At 40.7% G+C, this 17,260-nt stretch overlaps 1 protein-coding gene across 1 annotated transcript in view; it reads right to left on the bottom strand.

Moving 5' to 3' along the window:
• Window positions 1-17,260, bottom strand: part of TMEM135 (transmembrane protein 135) — a 2,670,197-nt gene that overhangs the window by 2,317,644 nt on the left and 335,293 nt on the right. The window contains exon 3 of the mRNA XM_044071311.1: window positions 13,805-13,897. Within this exon, the coding sequence (XP_043927246.1) occupies window positions 13,805-13,897 (93 nt within the window). The remainder of the gene's footprint in view (window positions 1-13,804; window positions 13,898-17,260) is intronic.

Genomic DNA, 17,260 nt, shown 5'->3' with positions numbered 1-17,260 from the left:
AAGGAATAAGAAAGGCTAGAAGAAAAAAAACCCACACAAATATTTGAGCACCAGTGGTAAATTTTCCTAATGGGCCCTTGGTTATTAGTTAGGCACCAATTAAACAAATTGCTTCCACTTACCAATACAGTATTTTTTAGGATCAGGTGTTTTCTTGATTCCTGTAGTACCTGTTGTACATACTCATGAAAAATGTGACTTAAAAGTATTAGAAGTGAACTATTCAGGCAGGCAATTGAAGATTATTGAGACTGGGCTGTACCAAACTTTCCCTGTCCTATGTGTGTAGATCCAGTCTTAGAGCAAGCTTATGGGAATTGCCCTTGGCCAATTTTCACAAGAAAGAAAGAGAAAGGAGAACAAATGTTGCCTGAGCTAAAAAGGGGTCACCAAAATAATTTCTGAGGTACCTTTCTGAATCTTCAGGATTACCCTGAATATCAGTGGAAAGGATAGAAACATACAAAGGAACCTTCCCTTCTAAGGGAATGAAAATGCATCTGTTTTCCAGGCTTGCCTGCAAGAAGCCGTGAAACAAAATTGGTTTGGTTGCTTGTTTTGAAAGGAGATGAATAGATTGATTTGAGTTGTTTCCCACAACTGGAACAGTTCAGGGACTACCCCCTCATTCAATTTCCATTCGTGAGGGTCAGTTCTGGTACTGCTCAGCTGGTTTGCTGCTATGGTTTGCTCTGATGGAAAGCAAGATGCTTGGAGGGCTAAGGAATACTGAACAGCTAACTACTAAGCCATCAGTGACAGCCTGCATAGGGGCTCAACCTTGTACCACCCTGCTGCTTCATGTACCTGGGGGTTCATAGGTGATAGAGAGACTTCAAGGTATGGATCATAAACATCTTTATGGTGAAGTGCTTTGGTCTGTCTGAAAGATTACATAGGCCTTGTACCTTTACCCCATTGAAACTGCTTTTCAATCAAAATCTGACGCATCTGTGGTAAGAGATTGGTTTGGAGTCTGAGGAGAGAAGGGGAGAACTGAGTTCAGATGAATTTGTTTTCTCCACCAATACAGTTGCCTTTTATAAAGCCCCAAACTGTAATTTGATACTCCCAACAATGCAAATGATGCGTCCATGTGTTTTTTAGAAACCACTGCATTTTTCTCATGTATAACCTGGCTAAGAATTAATATTTGCCTCACAATCTGAGAGGTGGGCTTGGGAATCTGTTGGAGGAGAAGCCCTATCTCTATCAAAGTCAGAATCATTGGACCCTGTTTTCTAAGGAACTACTTTACAGGAAATGTCCACCTGTAAAAGCTTCTGTGTACCAGTAAATTCATTGTCTGTAATGCCTGCCTTTCCATGGTAAGGAACCAATTTTTCTTAACAGTAAATGCTTCTTCAAATGACAACTTTAAAGAAAATTGTTCTCCCATACTCATATTGGACACTGGAACAACCAAAGAGAAAGTGACTGACTCTTGGTTTGTGATGGCTGAAAGGACTGCAACACAGGAAGCTGGAGAGGTGAGTTAGTGGTTTGAGGAACAACCAATGGCCACAGTAGGTTCACCCACTATCTGCTGAGGCATATACAGTATTGAACAACAGCAAAGATTATATGATAATTATTTTTTTTTTCTAGGTACTGTAAAAGAAGAACCAGCAGGTCTGGTGCAAATTATCCATACTGTAGTCAAAGAAGAGGAACACAAAGCAGTAAGCATTTCTGGAGCACGTTTGTCAGAAGGTAAGTTGTCACTGAGTGTTTACAAGCAGCACTCTTACCCTCACAACACTTCCCTCAGTCCCCTTACCAGAAAAAGGTGCAAGCAAACACAAATTCCCTGTCAGTAGCTACACACACTAACAGAGAAGCAATATTGCAGGTAGGTTGTAACAAAGTGAACGTAAGAATTAGATTGGCACATATACTCCTGCATGTCCCTCAGTACACTTTTTTGTTCCAAAAATTCAAAGTTTACACAAGCACTACATTAATTTCTCACAAATACATTAACAGGTATCTCTAACTAAAAATAGCTGTTCCTGATAGGAAACTTCCAATGCTGTGAATAAATACCAGGTTTCTTAAAGAGGAAATAAAGCTTTAAGTCAAAAAATAAAATAAATATTATATTTCTTAAAAGGGCAGTCATTTCTGTGTGGAAGGGTTCCTCAACAGGGACTTATCTGCCTGAAATTAAGCACTTAGCTGATTACTACTTATGTGAAGCTTGAGAGATGCTTCTCCTTGAGACGGTAAGGAAGTACTGAAGAAATATTCACTCTGACGGCTGACTTCCCTCCTTGGGAATAGCAAATCAGCAGTCAGACTGAAGGTACAGGGGTAAAGCCAGAGGTTTTTTTTAAGGTGGATGGTTGTTTCCTATGCAGGAAGCAACCCATATAGCCTAAAGGCTAAAAGCTATTGCAGCAGTAGGAATGATGAACATCATTACTGTAACACTCCACAAAACTCCAAATGGTTACCAATAACTGCTAGGGTCACTATCTTACTAAACTGTTTGGTAACAGGCCAATTAGCCGCTCATACTTCCCACCTCTAGAACATGCACTACAGCAAAAGCAGACAAATGATTCCCTACACTACACACAATGCAATCTGTTTGTTTGTCAAGATCCCATTTCAACAAGGCAATAGGTGAAAAAGCCTTTCCAAAAGCTGCACCTGCTGCATGGAACTCACTCTCTCAAGATATCGTAAAACAGGAACTGCATACAAGTGCCAATGTTTTAACAATGGCTAAATCAGGCTTATAGAAACTTGCTTGTATGTGTGCAGCTAAACACCATGTTATTTCTAAATTGTACTAGTACAGTTATTTGACACGTTTTACTTATGCAAATACTGCTTTGTATTTCTTCTTTAATTTCTTCTAGCACTTCTCTATAAGCCTATATGCTACTATCTTTAAACTGCAATCTGTCACTGTTGTCGGTATTTCATTTAAACTTCCACGTCATGCATTGTTGCTCTACAAATGAGCAGTCACACTTTTTGAATTGCACAGGTAACAAAGAATTGTAACTTGTTGTGTCTTTCGGCTTTTCCCGGTTAGGGGTCGCCACAGCGGAACTCCGGTCCGCTAATGATTGGCAGTAGATGTTTACGTGCTGAGTTGCCAGCCCTAACGCACAACCTTCAACGAAGGTACTCCCATTCACGCAGGTCTCCAAATGCCAATTTAACTAGGTATCCGGGAATTTGCTGTTTGGGTACATGGGTTCTAAGGGTGTTAAAAGTGTAGACTAGTTTCTAAATGAAATTGTATCAGCTGATTTGTACACCAGTAGACTGATCTTCCTCATCTAGGAACTCTTCTTTCTCATACTGTTTTGCTGAACATAACAGTTATCTTTCTGTAATGCGAAAAAATGATGCATCTGTGTTGTTCTTGGTTTGCTATGGTTTGTGCAAACGACATTCTGTCGGCAGCACTGCTGCCAAAAATCAGAATGTTGTGCACAAAACATTAATGGATGGGATAGTCTAATACACTTATGTGAATGCTGTAGTGCATTTGCATAAGTGTATTCGACTATCTGCATGGAGATCGCGGTACAGTGGGGATTGGAAATTCATCCACATCCCCACTGCAGTGCGATCTCGGAGTTGGAATATATTAGTAGGGGGTGTGTGGGGGGCACAGCCCCCATGTAAAAACGTGATTTGTCATATAGGAGTCTGATTTACATCAGCTCCTATACAGCTATCACGTGATGGTTTCAGCCACAATGTCGAGTCGAATGCGTTGATCATTTGGTTCAACATTGTGGCAGGTCGGAATGTGTGTTTTCAGGTTTACTATTCGTTGTTTCGAATAGCAAATGTTTTGCCATTCAAACAAACAATAGTAAACCATTGTTCTCACTACAACCATGTCCTATTAAGCCTGTGGGATCACAAGAATCCCTTTGGTTTATGGTATGTATAATTAGGCCTACTGATCCAAAAACAAAGACCTCATTGCTAAGACTTCATTGCATTTACTAGAGCACTCTGAGCTTGGCAGCATGAAACCCCAGTGGTAATGCTTTTAACTACAAAGAGTCTCTTTAAGTCCTTCTGTAACACCATCATGCCTTCCTTGCTGCCTCCTGTAGTCTTACATTTAATGTTATACATTCTTGTGCTATATATTGAATAGCAGTGGCAGCAAAATGAGTCCTGTGACATGTCATTATTCCTTAGAAGTAATATATTTGATGGCGTCTGTGATGAATGTTGATACTACCAGCACAGCTATCTAGAATTTTGTAAATAATTATATTTCGTTTGTTAATACATGATTTATATAGAAGTGTGACAAAGGAGGTACTGACAGCATAGCTAGCTGGAATTGTGTAAATAGTTACATGGTATTTGGTAATATCAACATGATTCATATAAGATGCTTGTGTTACAAATGTATTAGAACTGTATGTCGTGTAAATCAAAGTGCTGGTACAGAAGTGTGTGTTAAAAAGGTTTTTGCAAAGTGCTTGAAATGTATCCACAGTGTACCCTACTGGAAAAAAACAGAAATGTACAAGTAGGATAGTTTTCTCTATATTTGTGAATATACTATGTATGTAAAAGTGTTCTAATTTTCACAGTTTTCTTGTATTTTCAGTAGCTTGGGAATTTTTGTTCAATCTTGGGATTTTTCGTTACAAGATCTTGGGATTTTTCAAAATTCAGAGTGGGACCACTGGTCTCCACGCAGAAGACGCTCTAGCTGAGAGTCGAACCGGTCAGCGTCTTACTGTGAGGCGACAATTGTAACTATATGTTAAAATTTACGAATGCCTAGCTGTGTTGGGTCATGGCTGAAAATGGTCTACGGACCAATCCACCTACCCGCCGTCCACAAAGTTATCAATAAATAAACTGGTAATCCTCCAAACTATATGTAGGTATGCTTGCAAAGTGTAAGTATATGGATGTGACCTGCAATGGACTGGTATCGCATCTAAAACCATTTCTCTGCCTTGCATTCACTACTTGGCAAGATAGACTCTGGCTCCCCCATAAAAATGTGTGTCGGAGAATGAATAAGCTCATCTTTCTGTTCTGATTAGGACATCTTACAGCTAGCAATACAGTAGAACTAGTGAATCTGCTTAAATGTGCCAATATCTGCTCAGTAAATCAACCGCCTTATGTATTTTTAATTCCTGCCATATGTGCACATATTTTCTGTGATAAATTGTACTTTGAGCCACTAAGGATGAAGGTGATGACTCTCTAAGCATGATTATTAACGACAAATATGCTACTGTTACACAGCCTATTCAGCATAGCTCACTATGTCCAGTCCCATCCTCATAAAGACAGACATACTCACTGGCCTGAAGACTACAGCTAACACAGTATCACATTTCAAAATGCAGAAAACATTCAAGTCAAGATCTGAATCACATTTTTGAAAAACAGTAATATAAATCTTGGACTAAAATACTGATTATCATTAGAATTTGACACTACGTTCCCTAAACTCTGAAAGGGCTAACTCTTTTGTTACTTGTCATTCTAGCTAGGAAAGTTGTCCTTTTTATGACCCTTATGCTCAGTCCATGATTTGTAAAATGCCAGATTGTCTGAAGAAGTGTAAAATAACCACATGTGCTATAAATCTAGTGCAAAATACTGGAAACACCAAGGCTAAGACACAGAGTGTTTACATGAGAAACAAGTGTTTACAAAGTACAATGAAAACTAGCTGATCTTTTTTTTTAATTAAGTAAAACAGATTTTTAAAATGCAGAATGTTATCTAATGATCCAGTGTCAAGAAGTTTGGTAAAGCAAATCTTGCTTTCTTACTCAAAAATGACTGTGAAATCAACTTTTGTGAAAGAATTACTGTTATGTGCACTTTAATCAGGTAGTGTCTTAGAAAATGTATGCTAAACTCTTGATGGCAAATACTGAAATACCTGTGGATAATGATATAAAGCACAAATTCCACTGACAAGGTAAGTTATTTCCCATATCAAATTGCTGTATTTAAAAAAAGTCATGCTTGTGACACAGTTAAGTTTTAAGTAGCATCTTATCACTGCATCTGTTTGATAACCAGCTCAAAGTCTATAAATAGTTCCAGGCAATGTTTCTATAACAGCAATTTTTAAAAGTTCTAGTTAAATAATAGTGAAAGAGCTATATATCAAGCATTCTGAGCAATGGAGGGATAAAATCAACAGATTCACCAAATTAAACAGAACAGTTTTGTACCTACCATAAATGTAGATGTTCGAGTGTATACCCTGCTGCAGTCATCACACTTGGGTTATCCTGCCGTCAGGCGGTCCCGCAGTCGGCCCGAATTCCAAAGTCTTGGTCCGGCGTCGGTTGCTGTCGCTTCTTCCCTGACATCAGAGCGCCAGGGGTATATCAGAGGCATCCAACGCCATTTTCTTCAGTTTTTCTTGCCCCAGATGTCAGGTGCCCCTAATAGGTAGGCAAAAGATATATATATATATAGCTATATGGAAAAAGGGAAAACAAAACCCTTAGGCACAAGCAAATACACCACAGAGTGGTAGAGATAAGTTCAGCTAGTTTAGAGGGGATGGAGGGAGGGCAACCTGGACTGCAGCAGGGTATACACTCGAACATCTACATTTATGGTAGGTACAAAACTGTACTATGTTCATCGTGTTACCCTGCTGCAGTCATCACACTTGGGTAGAATCCCAAAGCTAAGGATGGGCGGTGGAGTCAAACAGGGTTAGAGGAGGCTAGAAGGCCCTGCAAAACTGCAGTGGCGAAGCCAGCTCTAGTCTTAGAGTAAAGTGGTAAGTGATAATGTTTGGTGAAGGTGTGTACTGAACTCCAAGTTGCAGCTTCCAGAATATCCTTGGTTGGCATCCCCCTGAGGAAGGCTGTAGATGTAGCTGCTGCCCTGGTAGAGTGGGGCCTAATGGTAGCAGGAACTGGTTTTCCATGGTGGGTGTAGCAAAAACGTATGCAATGTCCTATCCATTTGGAAATGGTTTGTTTTGAGATAGCCTTTCCTTGTGATGCTGTAGCATAGGATACAAAAAGCTGGTCAGATTTTCTGAAAACCTTAGTTTTATCCAAGTAGTAACGTAGCTGCCTGTGAATGTCCAAGGAATGCACGAGTCTTTCTCCTTTGTTCTGTGGATTTGGAAAGAAGGTGGGTAAATGGATGGCTTGATTTAGAGCCACACTGGATACCACCTTAGGCATAAAGGAGGGGTTAGTTCATAGAGAAACTCTGTCTTGATGAAAAATGAGGAAAGGCTCTACTGCCATTAGTGCCTGAAGCTCTGAAACTCTTCTTGCTGAAGTAATTGCTAGCAGCAGGGCAGTCTTCCATGATATAAACTTTAAGTCAGCTGAGAAAGCTGGCTCAAAAGGAGGTAGCGTGAGTTTTTCCAGAACAAAGTTGAGGTCCCAAGTAGATGTTGGTGCTCTCCTGGGAGACCTAATGTGCTTGGCCCCTCTGAGAAACTGCCTTAAGAGTGGATGTGAAAATAAGGGAGGATCCGTGTTGTAGTGAGCAGAAATGGCTGAGGCATGGATTTTAATAGATGAAAAAGAAAGCCCTTTGTGTAACATCTCAGTTAGATATTGCAGAATCTGAGGTATGTCAGGCTGAAGGGTATTTTGGCCTTTAGCTTGGTTCCAGGTGCAAAACCTTTTCCATTTGTCTGAATAGGTTTTCCTGGTGCTGGACCCTCCTGGCCTCCAGAATAACTTCCATAACAGCTTGTGAGAGAGGAGCTGGCTGGTTGCTTAGGTGATTTGCCATGCAGCCAAGTTTAAGGTTTTGAGCTGGCTGTGTAGAATCTGATTGTCTTGCTGTGTGAGCAGGTGGGTAATTTGTGGTAGAATCCATGGTGGGCCCTGGGCCATATTCCTTAATAGTGGGTACCAGTGCTGGCGTGGCCAGTCTGGAGCAATGAGTATCATTCGGGGTCTCTCCATCCTGACTTTCAGTAGCACCTTTGTGAGAAGGGGTAGTGGAGGAAAGGCATATACTGTTAGCATTTTCCAACTTAATGAGAGTGCGTCCACTTTCCAAGCTTGATGGTGAAAAGTCTTTGTGCATAACTTTGTTGGCTGGCAAACAGGTCTATGTCTGGGAGCCCCCATTTTTGAGTTATCACTGCGAATACTTGTGGATCCAGTTTCCACTCGTGGGAGCCCCCATTTTTGAGTTATCACTGTGAATACTTGTGGATCCAGTTTCCACTCGTGGGGATCCATGATGTTTCTGCTTAGGTCGTCTGCCAATGTGTTCTTTTTTCCTGGCAGGAAATGAGCTTGTAATTGAACTTGTTAAGCCAGTGCTGTGTTCCACAAGGTCATTGCTTGCCTGCATAGAGGGTAGGAGTGTGTACCCCCTTGTTTGTTTATGTACCACATTACTGTGGTGTTGTCTGTCCTTATGATGAGCTGCCCTGGATGCAAGAGGTCCTTGAAGGCTGTCAGAGCATTTTGTACAGCTAGCATTTCTTTTTGATTGATGTGCAGATTCCTTTGATCTGCTGTCCATAAGCCTTGAATGCACCGTCCTGCCATGTGTGCCCCCCAGGCATAGTCCGATGCATCTGTTGTCATAGTTTGCCTAGCTGGGGGTAGGGTGAAAGGCTGACCCTTGTTGAGGTGACAAGCCTGTGACCACCATAGAAACTCCTGTTGAAGGCAGGGAATGAGATTTATCATTGTTTCTAAGCTGTGGCTGTGTTGAGTCCATATGCTTTTTAGGTACCATTGTAATTTCCTCATATGCAGTTTTGCAAATGGTATTAGTAGTATGCAAGATGCCATGAAGCCCAAGGCCTGCAGAATTTTTCTTGCAGGGAGTTGGGTCTTTGTTGCCATTACTCTGAAGTATTGAGTTAATTGTAGTTGTTTGTCTGGCGTCAGATAAGCCATCTGGGCCATTGTATTCAAGCTGGCACCCAGGAATGTCATAATTTGTGAGGGCACTAGTTTTGATTTCTTTTCATTTACTGTGTACCCTAGGCAACTTAGAAGATGTCTTACAAAAGCCAGGTGTTGTAAGAGAATGTCCTTGCTTTCTGCTTGGATGAGACAGTCGTCCAGGTATGGGTATATTTGAATTCCCCTCTGTCTGCAGTATGCAATTACTGGTGCCAGGCATTTTGTGAAGACCCTGGGCGCAGTAGATAAGTCAAAGGGCAGTGCAGAGAACTGGTAATGGGTTGAACCTGCAATGAAACGGAGGTATCTTCTGCAAGTTTGTCTGATAGGGACATGCAGGTATGCTTCCTTGAGGTCCAACGTTACTAGCCAAGCTTTCTTGCCCAACATGGGAAGAAGCTGCTGTAGTGTTAGCATCTTGAATTTGGGTACTTGCAAGAAAGTGTTTAAAATTGAAAGGTCCAGAATGGGTCTCCTAGCATTGTCCTTTCTGGGGACTAGAAAAAACCTTGAGTAAAATCCTTGGCCTTGCTCCTGTGTAGGTACCAGTTGAATGGCTCTCATGTCCATGAGAGCTGTAATTTGTTTTTGTGCCTCTGCCCATTGATTTTGTGGCAGGTTTGGCATTCCTTTTATCCTTGGCAAGGTGTGGAAATGGAATCTGTATCCGTGTGAGATAATGTCTAGGACCCATTTGTCCTTTGTGACGATGCGCCAGTTGTCTGCAAAAAGTGCTAATTTTCCTCCCAAGGGAGCTGCCACGAGGGTTTTGCTTGGTAGTTTGAGGTTTAAGTCATTGTGTTTGCCTTCTAGTGGCTTGGGACCTGTCTTCTCCTCCCTTCTGTGTTGTAGTTCCCCATTGGCGAGGTTTGTAAGGGATTTGTGCTTGTCTTCTGCCCCTTGGGCACCTGTATTTACCCCTTTGTGGTCTGTCAGAAGCTGGAAAGGACCAATTTTTTGTTGGCCAATTTCTGCTGAAGCATGGGGGCTATACCTGTAAGAAATATTTGACCGTCTGCATAGATTTTGCCTTATCCTCCATTTTCTTTAAAACCTCCTCTGCTTTAACCCCAAATAAAACATCCTGCTGTAAGGGTGCATCCTGTAACTTTGCTTTAACATGATCAGGCAGAGATTGTTCTTTTAACCAAGCATGCCTATGTATAACAGACCCAGTAACAGCTGCTCTGGAGGAAGCTTCCAAGGCATCAAAACCACATTTTAAAGTATGTTTGCCCACCTGTTCAGCTGCATGCAACAGATCTTGCATTTCCTTGAATTCAGACTGTTGAGGGTACATGCCCATCTTTTGTTTTATTTGAGACATTAGGAATTGCTGGTATTTAAGCATGTGAAATTGACAATTAAGTGCTCTCATAGCTAGAGTAGTTGAGGTGTAAACCTTCTTCCCCCACCTATCTAGTGCTCTGGAGTCCCTTTCTGAGGGTACAGGATTTTTAGCCATAGAAGCCTTAGCCCCTTTGGGACCCTGGGAGATCGTCTCTGGATCAGCAGCAGGGCTTTTGTAAAGGAATTTGTGACAGTCAGGCACTCTATAGTATCTATCTGGTTTTGCTGGAGCCGGAGGCAGAGAATCTGGATTTAGACTACATTCTAAGAAAACATCATCCACTATGTCCAAAACTGGGGGGGGTAGCAAGTGGTCTGTGCTGGGGGAGTAAAAGAAACTCTCGGAGCCTTTTAGTTGAGTCAGAGTAGTCCTGACCTTCCCAGTGGAAATGTTCCCTCACGGTGTGTAAGGTTTCCCCAAAGGAGTAGTCTTCAGGGGGAGAAGCTGAGGGAATGGAGTCTTCAGCATCAGAATCTTCATAAGGGGGAAAGGAGTAATCCTGTTCCTCAGAGGAGCCTGAGGAAACAGACACCTGATCAGAGGAGGCATAATCCTCCTCTTGTCTAGGCCTTTTGTCGGGGGGGGGTTGGGAACCCCCTGATCAAAGAAATCAAATCTTCAGCCATTTTAAGCATCTGTTTCTTAGGCATAGGGCCTTGACCTGGAGACTGAAGTGAAGGCTTTTTTGGTTTTAGAGGAGTCTTAAGCTTAGCATAAGATTTTATGGTGAGGGTAGTCGGTCTGAAGACACCTTCAGAAACCGAAGGTGTTTCTGCTGCACCGGCTTCCCCTACTGCAATGTCATTGGTAGGGCCTAAGGAAAATGACTGCGTCGGCCTAGAAATCTCTGCTGGGGGATCCGATGCGGTCTGGGGATCCAATTCAGCGGTAGCCAGGGGCTGCATAGGCACCTCACTGAAAACCGGCGACCGGGCCAGCCGAGGCCTCGGAGTCTGGCTTGGATCTAGGCTGCCTGTCCTTATCCTTGCGTTTTTTATGCACGCCGGTAGTCGGTTGCTCCGACGGCATAGTGTAATTAAATTTTCTACCGAAGTAGTGCCGTGCAAAATCAAAGCGACGCTTTATAGTTCGCTTATTGAACCTAGCACAAAACCGACAACCAGTGACGTCGTGGTCTGGGCCTAGGCAAGGTATACAAAAAGAATGAAAGTCCTTATGAAGTATTTGCTTCCCACAAGAAATGCAATTGTTAACTTTTTCTGACATCGGACTGAGGCAAGAAAAGGTTCCCCAATGGGGTACTTAGCTTTGAAGACTTCGGACTGAAACTCGATTCGAAAATCTCAGGTGTCGGCCGACTGGCACTTGCGAACTGCTTCTGCTTTGGGCACCGCGCGGCAAAAAAGACTGGAGAAAATGGCGTCGGATGCCTCTGATATACCCCTGGCGCTCTGACGTCAGGGAAGAAGCGACAGCAACCGACGCCGGACCAAGACTTTGGAATTCGGGCCGACTGCGGGACAGCCTGATGGCAGGATAACCCAAGTGTGATGACTGCAGCAGGGTAACACGATGAACATCTTGCAGTTTCAAATAAGCACTGAGTTTAGAGTTATAAATGCTTGTAAAACAACTCGGAAACCCTATTTTTCTTCGTGTTTAAAGGGGTCACACTAATCCAGATTGTGAATTTACTGATGCCAGAGAAATTGATGATAAACCCTCTTTAAAGATAAATTGAGTAGGAAGCGAGTGAACTATGACAGAAATGTTCCAGTAAGTGACCATCAAAACCTGTAAAATCAGTTAGTTAAGGTCATCAAATTGACAGTTTAGGTTTGATGACCCATATGATGCATTTCACTCTACGTTTGTCAGGCCAATCACAAACTGACCACATACATGTTTCAAATCAATATTTATAATGCCTTCACTTATTTCTAAAACTGAAGCAGAAAAAATGTATGTCTAAAAGTTTTCATAACTGCAACACTGGGAAAAACTGGGAAAAGCAAAGTCCTAATTCCACATAAACACTTATAAAGAACAGCAGTCATGTGTTTTAGCTTTACCACAGTCTACGATTCCGTGATAAATGATTCAATGGTTTTAGATCAGCATTTCTTATCAAACAAAAAACAGCATATTAACACCCGTTTGTTCTCTTGCTTAAGTAAGACAAGTTCTTGAAGTTACTCAACACTGTTAGCAGTGTGGAAAAGGCAATGTTCTTAAAAAAACACCCTTTGATGGAAGCAAACTACAATAAAGACAATATGTACCACACAGACACGCTCATGGCAAAACTTTTTCACTTTTTAAACAGATTCCTCTTCAAAAAAAAAACCCAACATACATAAAGTTTGTGATGATGCAGCCAGCAGTAAATAGAATCAAAAAACTGTACAGCCCTCTCTGCAAGACGTTAAAGGACAGCTCTATCAAAATGTCAATGGTTGTCTCATCATGTGGTGAATTTTTTTTTTTTTAATACAACCTGACCAGACTGCCACCATTGCTATTACCGGTGTATAATTGTGTATTACTTTTTCTTTCACCACATTTCACAATATCTACTACCTTACAAAGTCAATCCAGACACTAGTGAGTGATGACGGGAGATGGGAATTCATAGCTATTGTAGTCTTAGCAAAATTAACTAAATCACTGCTTTCAAAATGAAGTAAGGTAAATAATGTCTAAAGATACATGTATGAACCAGCAAAACATAAAAATATAAAATAAAATGAGAGGTTTAACAAAACAAGAAATTATGCAGCACATTAAAATCCTGACAAAAAAGTCCAATTAGTAGCCTGCTGTTAAAACGCAAAGGGAGCTATGCCAAAAGGATATAATAACACTCTCCACAAACATTTAGAGACAGATCATAAATTCACAGTATACCATTATAAGTCAACAGCGAGACAAGATAACAGTGGCCTGGCTGTATCATACACTAGAGATACATACTGCATTGTGAGAATAAGACAGGCAAAGTTATAAAGCAAAAACATATCAGTGCTGCAAGTCCCATAAGGACATCTGGAGTTATAATATACTGCATGATAACCCTCACTAATCAGAGTGATGCAGATACTTTTGTAATGTGCAAAAAACAATTCTTCAGATTCTACATCCATATATCATTCAAAATTCAGTTGCATTCCAAATCAGCATTAAAATACTGGAGACAATTTTCAAATCCTTTTGTTGCAGGAAGATTTAGCTGTCAATCCATTTCTCAGAAGGTTTTCTAGTTACTATTAGGCAAAGTATTTTCAAGTTAACATTCAGATGTTGCATACCTTTGTTTTAAGTGCATTACTGCTTTCCATGCATCCTTAGTAACAATACATATTTGTGTATGTATATATATATATATGTATATATATATATATATATATATATATATATATATACACACACACACACACACACACACACACACACGCATATATATATATATATATATATATATATGTACATATGCATATTTATATCTATTTATAGATCTAGATATATACACATGCACGTACTATTTATACAAGATCAGAAAGTTTTTTATGTCACATAGTGTAAAAGCAACCAAACTAGAATAACTTACCTGCTTTTCCTCTCAATGAGGATGGCCAGGTAAGAAGCAGGTAAAGCAGAAAGAAATCCAGGATTCAAGAAATAAAATTTTCCAAACAGCCTCCTAAAAAAAAAGTTTAACAAAACAAATATCATCCTGTGATTCAAGCAGTAAATTTCCTTAGGTTAGGAGCACATCCCTGACTAGCTATATCAGAACATTTGTTCAAGACTAAGAATAAGTACGACTACTTATATTTTCTTTATGCTAGTCTTATAGATTCATAGGTGTTTACTAGGCTAATGACCACAAGGGCCTTTTTAAGCCTAGCCATGCATCCTAAATCTCTGACAAGTTCTGATACCCTTGATAAGTGTAAGCAGGGGTTTGGGAGATGAACCATTTACAGTTTATCTGTGTCCATTACAGATATAGATACCAAACCAGAAATTTGAATACTAGCATGACCTGAGTAATACCTGCTCACAGAAGGCAAGGTAAATGCACCTTGTACTTCTATAAGGACAGAACTATTAAATGATGGATGAACACTAAAAGCTACAAGCTAACTATCCATACAGTCTGCTAGGTCGTCGTGCTGTCTCTCAGTATTAATGGTACATCACTAGACCTGAAAATGGTTTACATAAAATGATCACCACTGAATCCTGTTTTAAGCAAAGATTTCTCTTACCAACAGTTGCAAATACACAACTATACATGTACTTTACAAAAATGAATCTTGAAGGGAATCTAAGCAGATCATAAATTAATACCTGAATTACCAGGATAGAGAACTCAACAGATTTCCATCGGTCATAAATACAAACCAAACACACCTACATTTATCTTAGCTTATTTTCACCTCCCAGTTCAAGGCACTACCACTGTCGCAACTGGTTACATATACATAGTCACCATCATATCATCTTCGGTTCTTTCAAGTTAGAAGTAGAAGTAAAACATACACCACAGGGTAGTAAACATGAAGAAAAGAAGAGGTAAACTCATCTACCAATCTTACTGGATATAGCAATCAGATAGAAAGATACTTTTCATTAAAGATCAACAGAAGTACAGGAAGGAACGCAATCATGCTTAGTGAGATTTCCAGAAGGTCTGCTTGTTCTGAATTGTTCTTACATCATTGCTCTGTCTTCCATGGGAGAGTTTCAAGCATCAAACAGATATAGTTGCCTTCTGGAAAGGTCATTCCTGCTGCACATAACAAACTCTAAAAATGTGTACCTGGCATCAGCCTGAAGATGTACGGAGTACTCAACAAATGTACAAAAACAATCTCAAAAAACCTGAGGTACAGATGGCACAATAAGTAATAGACGGAGAAGGCTCTACACACAAGTCCTTCTTATACCAACATGTGTTTTCAAAGCAATGTTCAAACTGTATGTATTGTAGCTTTTCACATTTCTAGTAACAATACCACCTCAAAAATATCATGCAGGTTTCCATTCCCCTGAAGGAAGGAATATTCACCTGACCAGAAAGTTACTGTAGCAGAACTACAGAGAAACAGTGAATGAACAATGGGTAATGGAGGCGGTAGATCATCACATTCTAATTTGAAGTCATCATTATTTAATGGTAATGTGAATGATAAATTATAATGTCATATACCTTGTATCGATTCTTAATAAATGTTTTTATCATCATCATCTTCTTTCGGCTGTTCCCGTTAGGGGGTCACCACAGCAGATCACCTGTTTCCACTTCTTCCTGTCCTCTGCATCCTGCTCTGTCACACCAGCCACCTGCATGTCCTCTCTCACCACATCCATAAACCTTATCTTAGGCTTCCTCTTTTCCTGTTACCTGGTAGCTTCATCCTTAGCATCTTTTTCCCAATATACTCAGCATCACTCCTCAGTACGTCCAAACCAACGTAATCTTACCTCTCTGAATTTGTCTCCAAACCTTCCAACCTGGGCTGACCCTCTAATATACTTATTCCTAATCCTGTCCACCTTTGTCACACCCAGTGCAAATCTTAACATCTTTAACTCTGCCACATCCAGCTCAAACTCCTGCCTTTTTGTCAATGCCACTGTCTCCAACCCATATAACATAGCTGGTCTCACTACCCTCTTGTAGACCTTGACCTTCCCTTTCACTCTTACTGGTACTCGTCTGTCACAAATCACTCCTGACACTCTTCTCCTCCCACTCCATCCTGCCTGTACTCTCTTCTTCACCTCTCTTCCACACTCTCCGTTACTCTGAACTGTTGACCCCAAGTATTTAAACTCATCCACCTTCACCACCTCTACTCCTTGCATCCTCACCATTCTTCTATCCTCCCTCTCATTCACACACATATATTCTGTCTTAGTCCTGCTGAACTTCATTTCTCTTCTCTCTAGAGCATAACTCCATCTCTCCAGGGTCTCCTCCACCTGTTCCCCACTCTCACTACAGATCACAATGTCATCTGCAAACATCATAGTCCATGGGGACTCCTGTCTGATCTCGTCTGTCAACCTGTCCATCACCATTGCAAATAAGAAAGGGCTCAGAGCCGATCCTTGATGTAACCCCACCTCCAATGCATCCGTCACTCCACCGCAGACCTTAACGCTGTCACACTACCCTCGTACAAATCCTGTACCACTCTTACATACTTCTCTGACACTCCTGACTTCCTCATACAATACCACAACTCCTCTCTAGGCACCCTGTCATATGCTTAACAAATGTTTTTATATCATGTCTTATTTGTTAGAATTACTTAAACTGTAGATGGTTTTGTTTTATTTTTGAAAATTGCAAAATTATTGTTCTTAAAATGTTGTGCAATAATTTGGAGCTTTTCTCCCTGGGCCTCCGCTGAAAATGGGTTTCTACCTAGTCGGACTTTCCCTGGTAATCAAATGCCAGTAAATAAAGAAAAAATGTTGCCAATGGATTGGCAAAGTGAAGAATTTAAATTTACATTGGAATTGGAATATGCTACACACATCTTCAGTTCAAAACATACAATCCATGTGAAAAAAAAAAAAAAATATATATATATATATATATATATATATATATATATATATATATATATATATATATATTCCTCCCAGAATTTTTTGGAAAGTATGTCCTATCATTGTACTGCTTAGCTTTACTCACCAGGACATATTCTTGCTCCCCTGCCAGGTAAACCAGCAGCCCCCCCCCTCTAGTTTGGCCTTTTGATCCCTTCTCCTTCCCTCCTCTGTTTGTCTTTTGTCCTTAAAAACCTCTCTCTACCCCGTCTCTTGTTCTATTCTTGGTAAACCCCCTGCTTGCTCTGTTTGATATCCTTTCCTAACCTGGCCACTAGGTGGCGCCCTTTATACCACAAATCCTACTATCATATTTTCGGAGTATCCCACTGCAATTCCTATTGTCCTTTCCAGTTCCATAGTTTACCACTGCCACTTGCTATTTCTCTCACGAGTAACTCCTCTACCTTACCCAGTACTATTTCACATACCCCCC

Source organism: Protopterus annectens, chromosome 5.part0, assembly GCF_019279795.1.
Source record: "Protopterus annectens isolate FY-2018-M chromosome 5.part0, PAN1.0, whole genome shotgun sequence".
NCBI lineage: Eukaryota > Metazoa > Chordata > Ceratodontiformes > Protopteridae > Protopterus > Protopterus annectens.
This window is presented reverse-complemented; position numbering and strand designations above follow the sequence as displayed.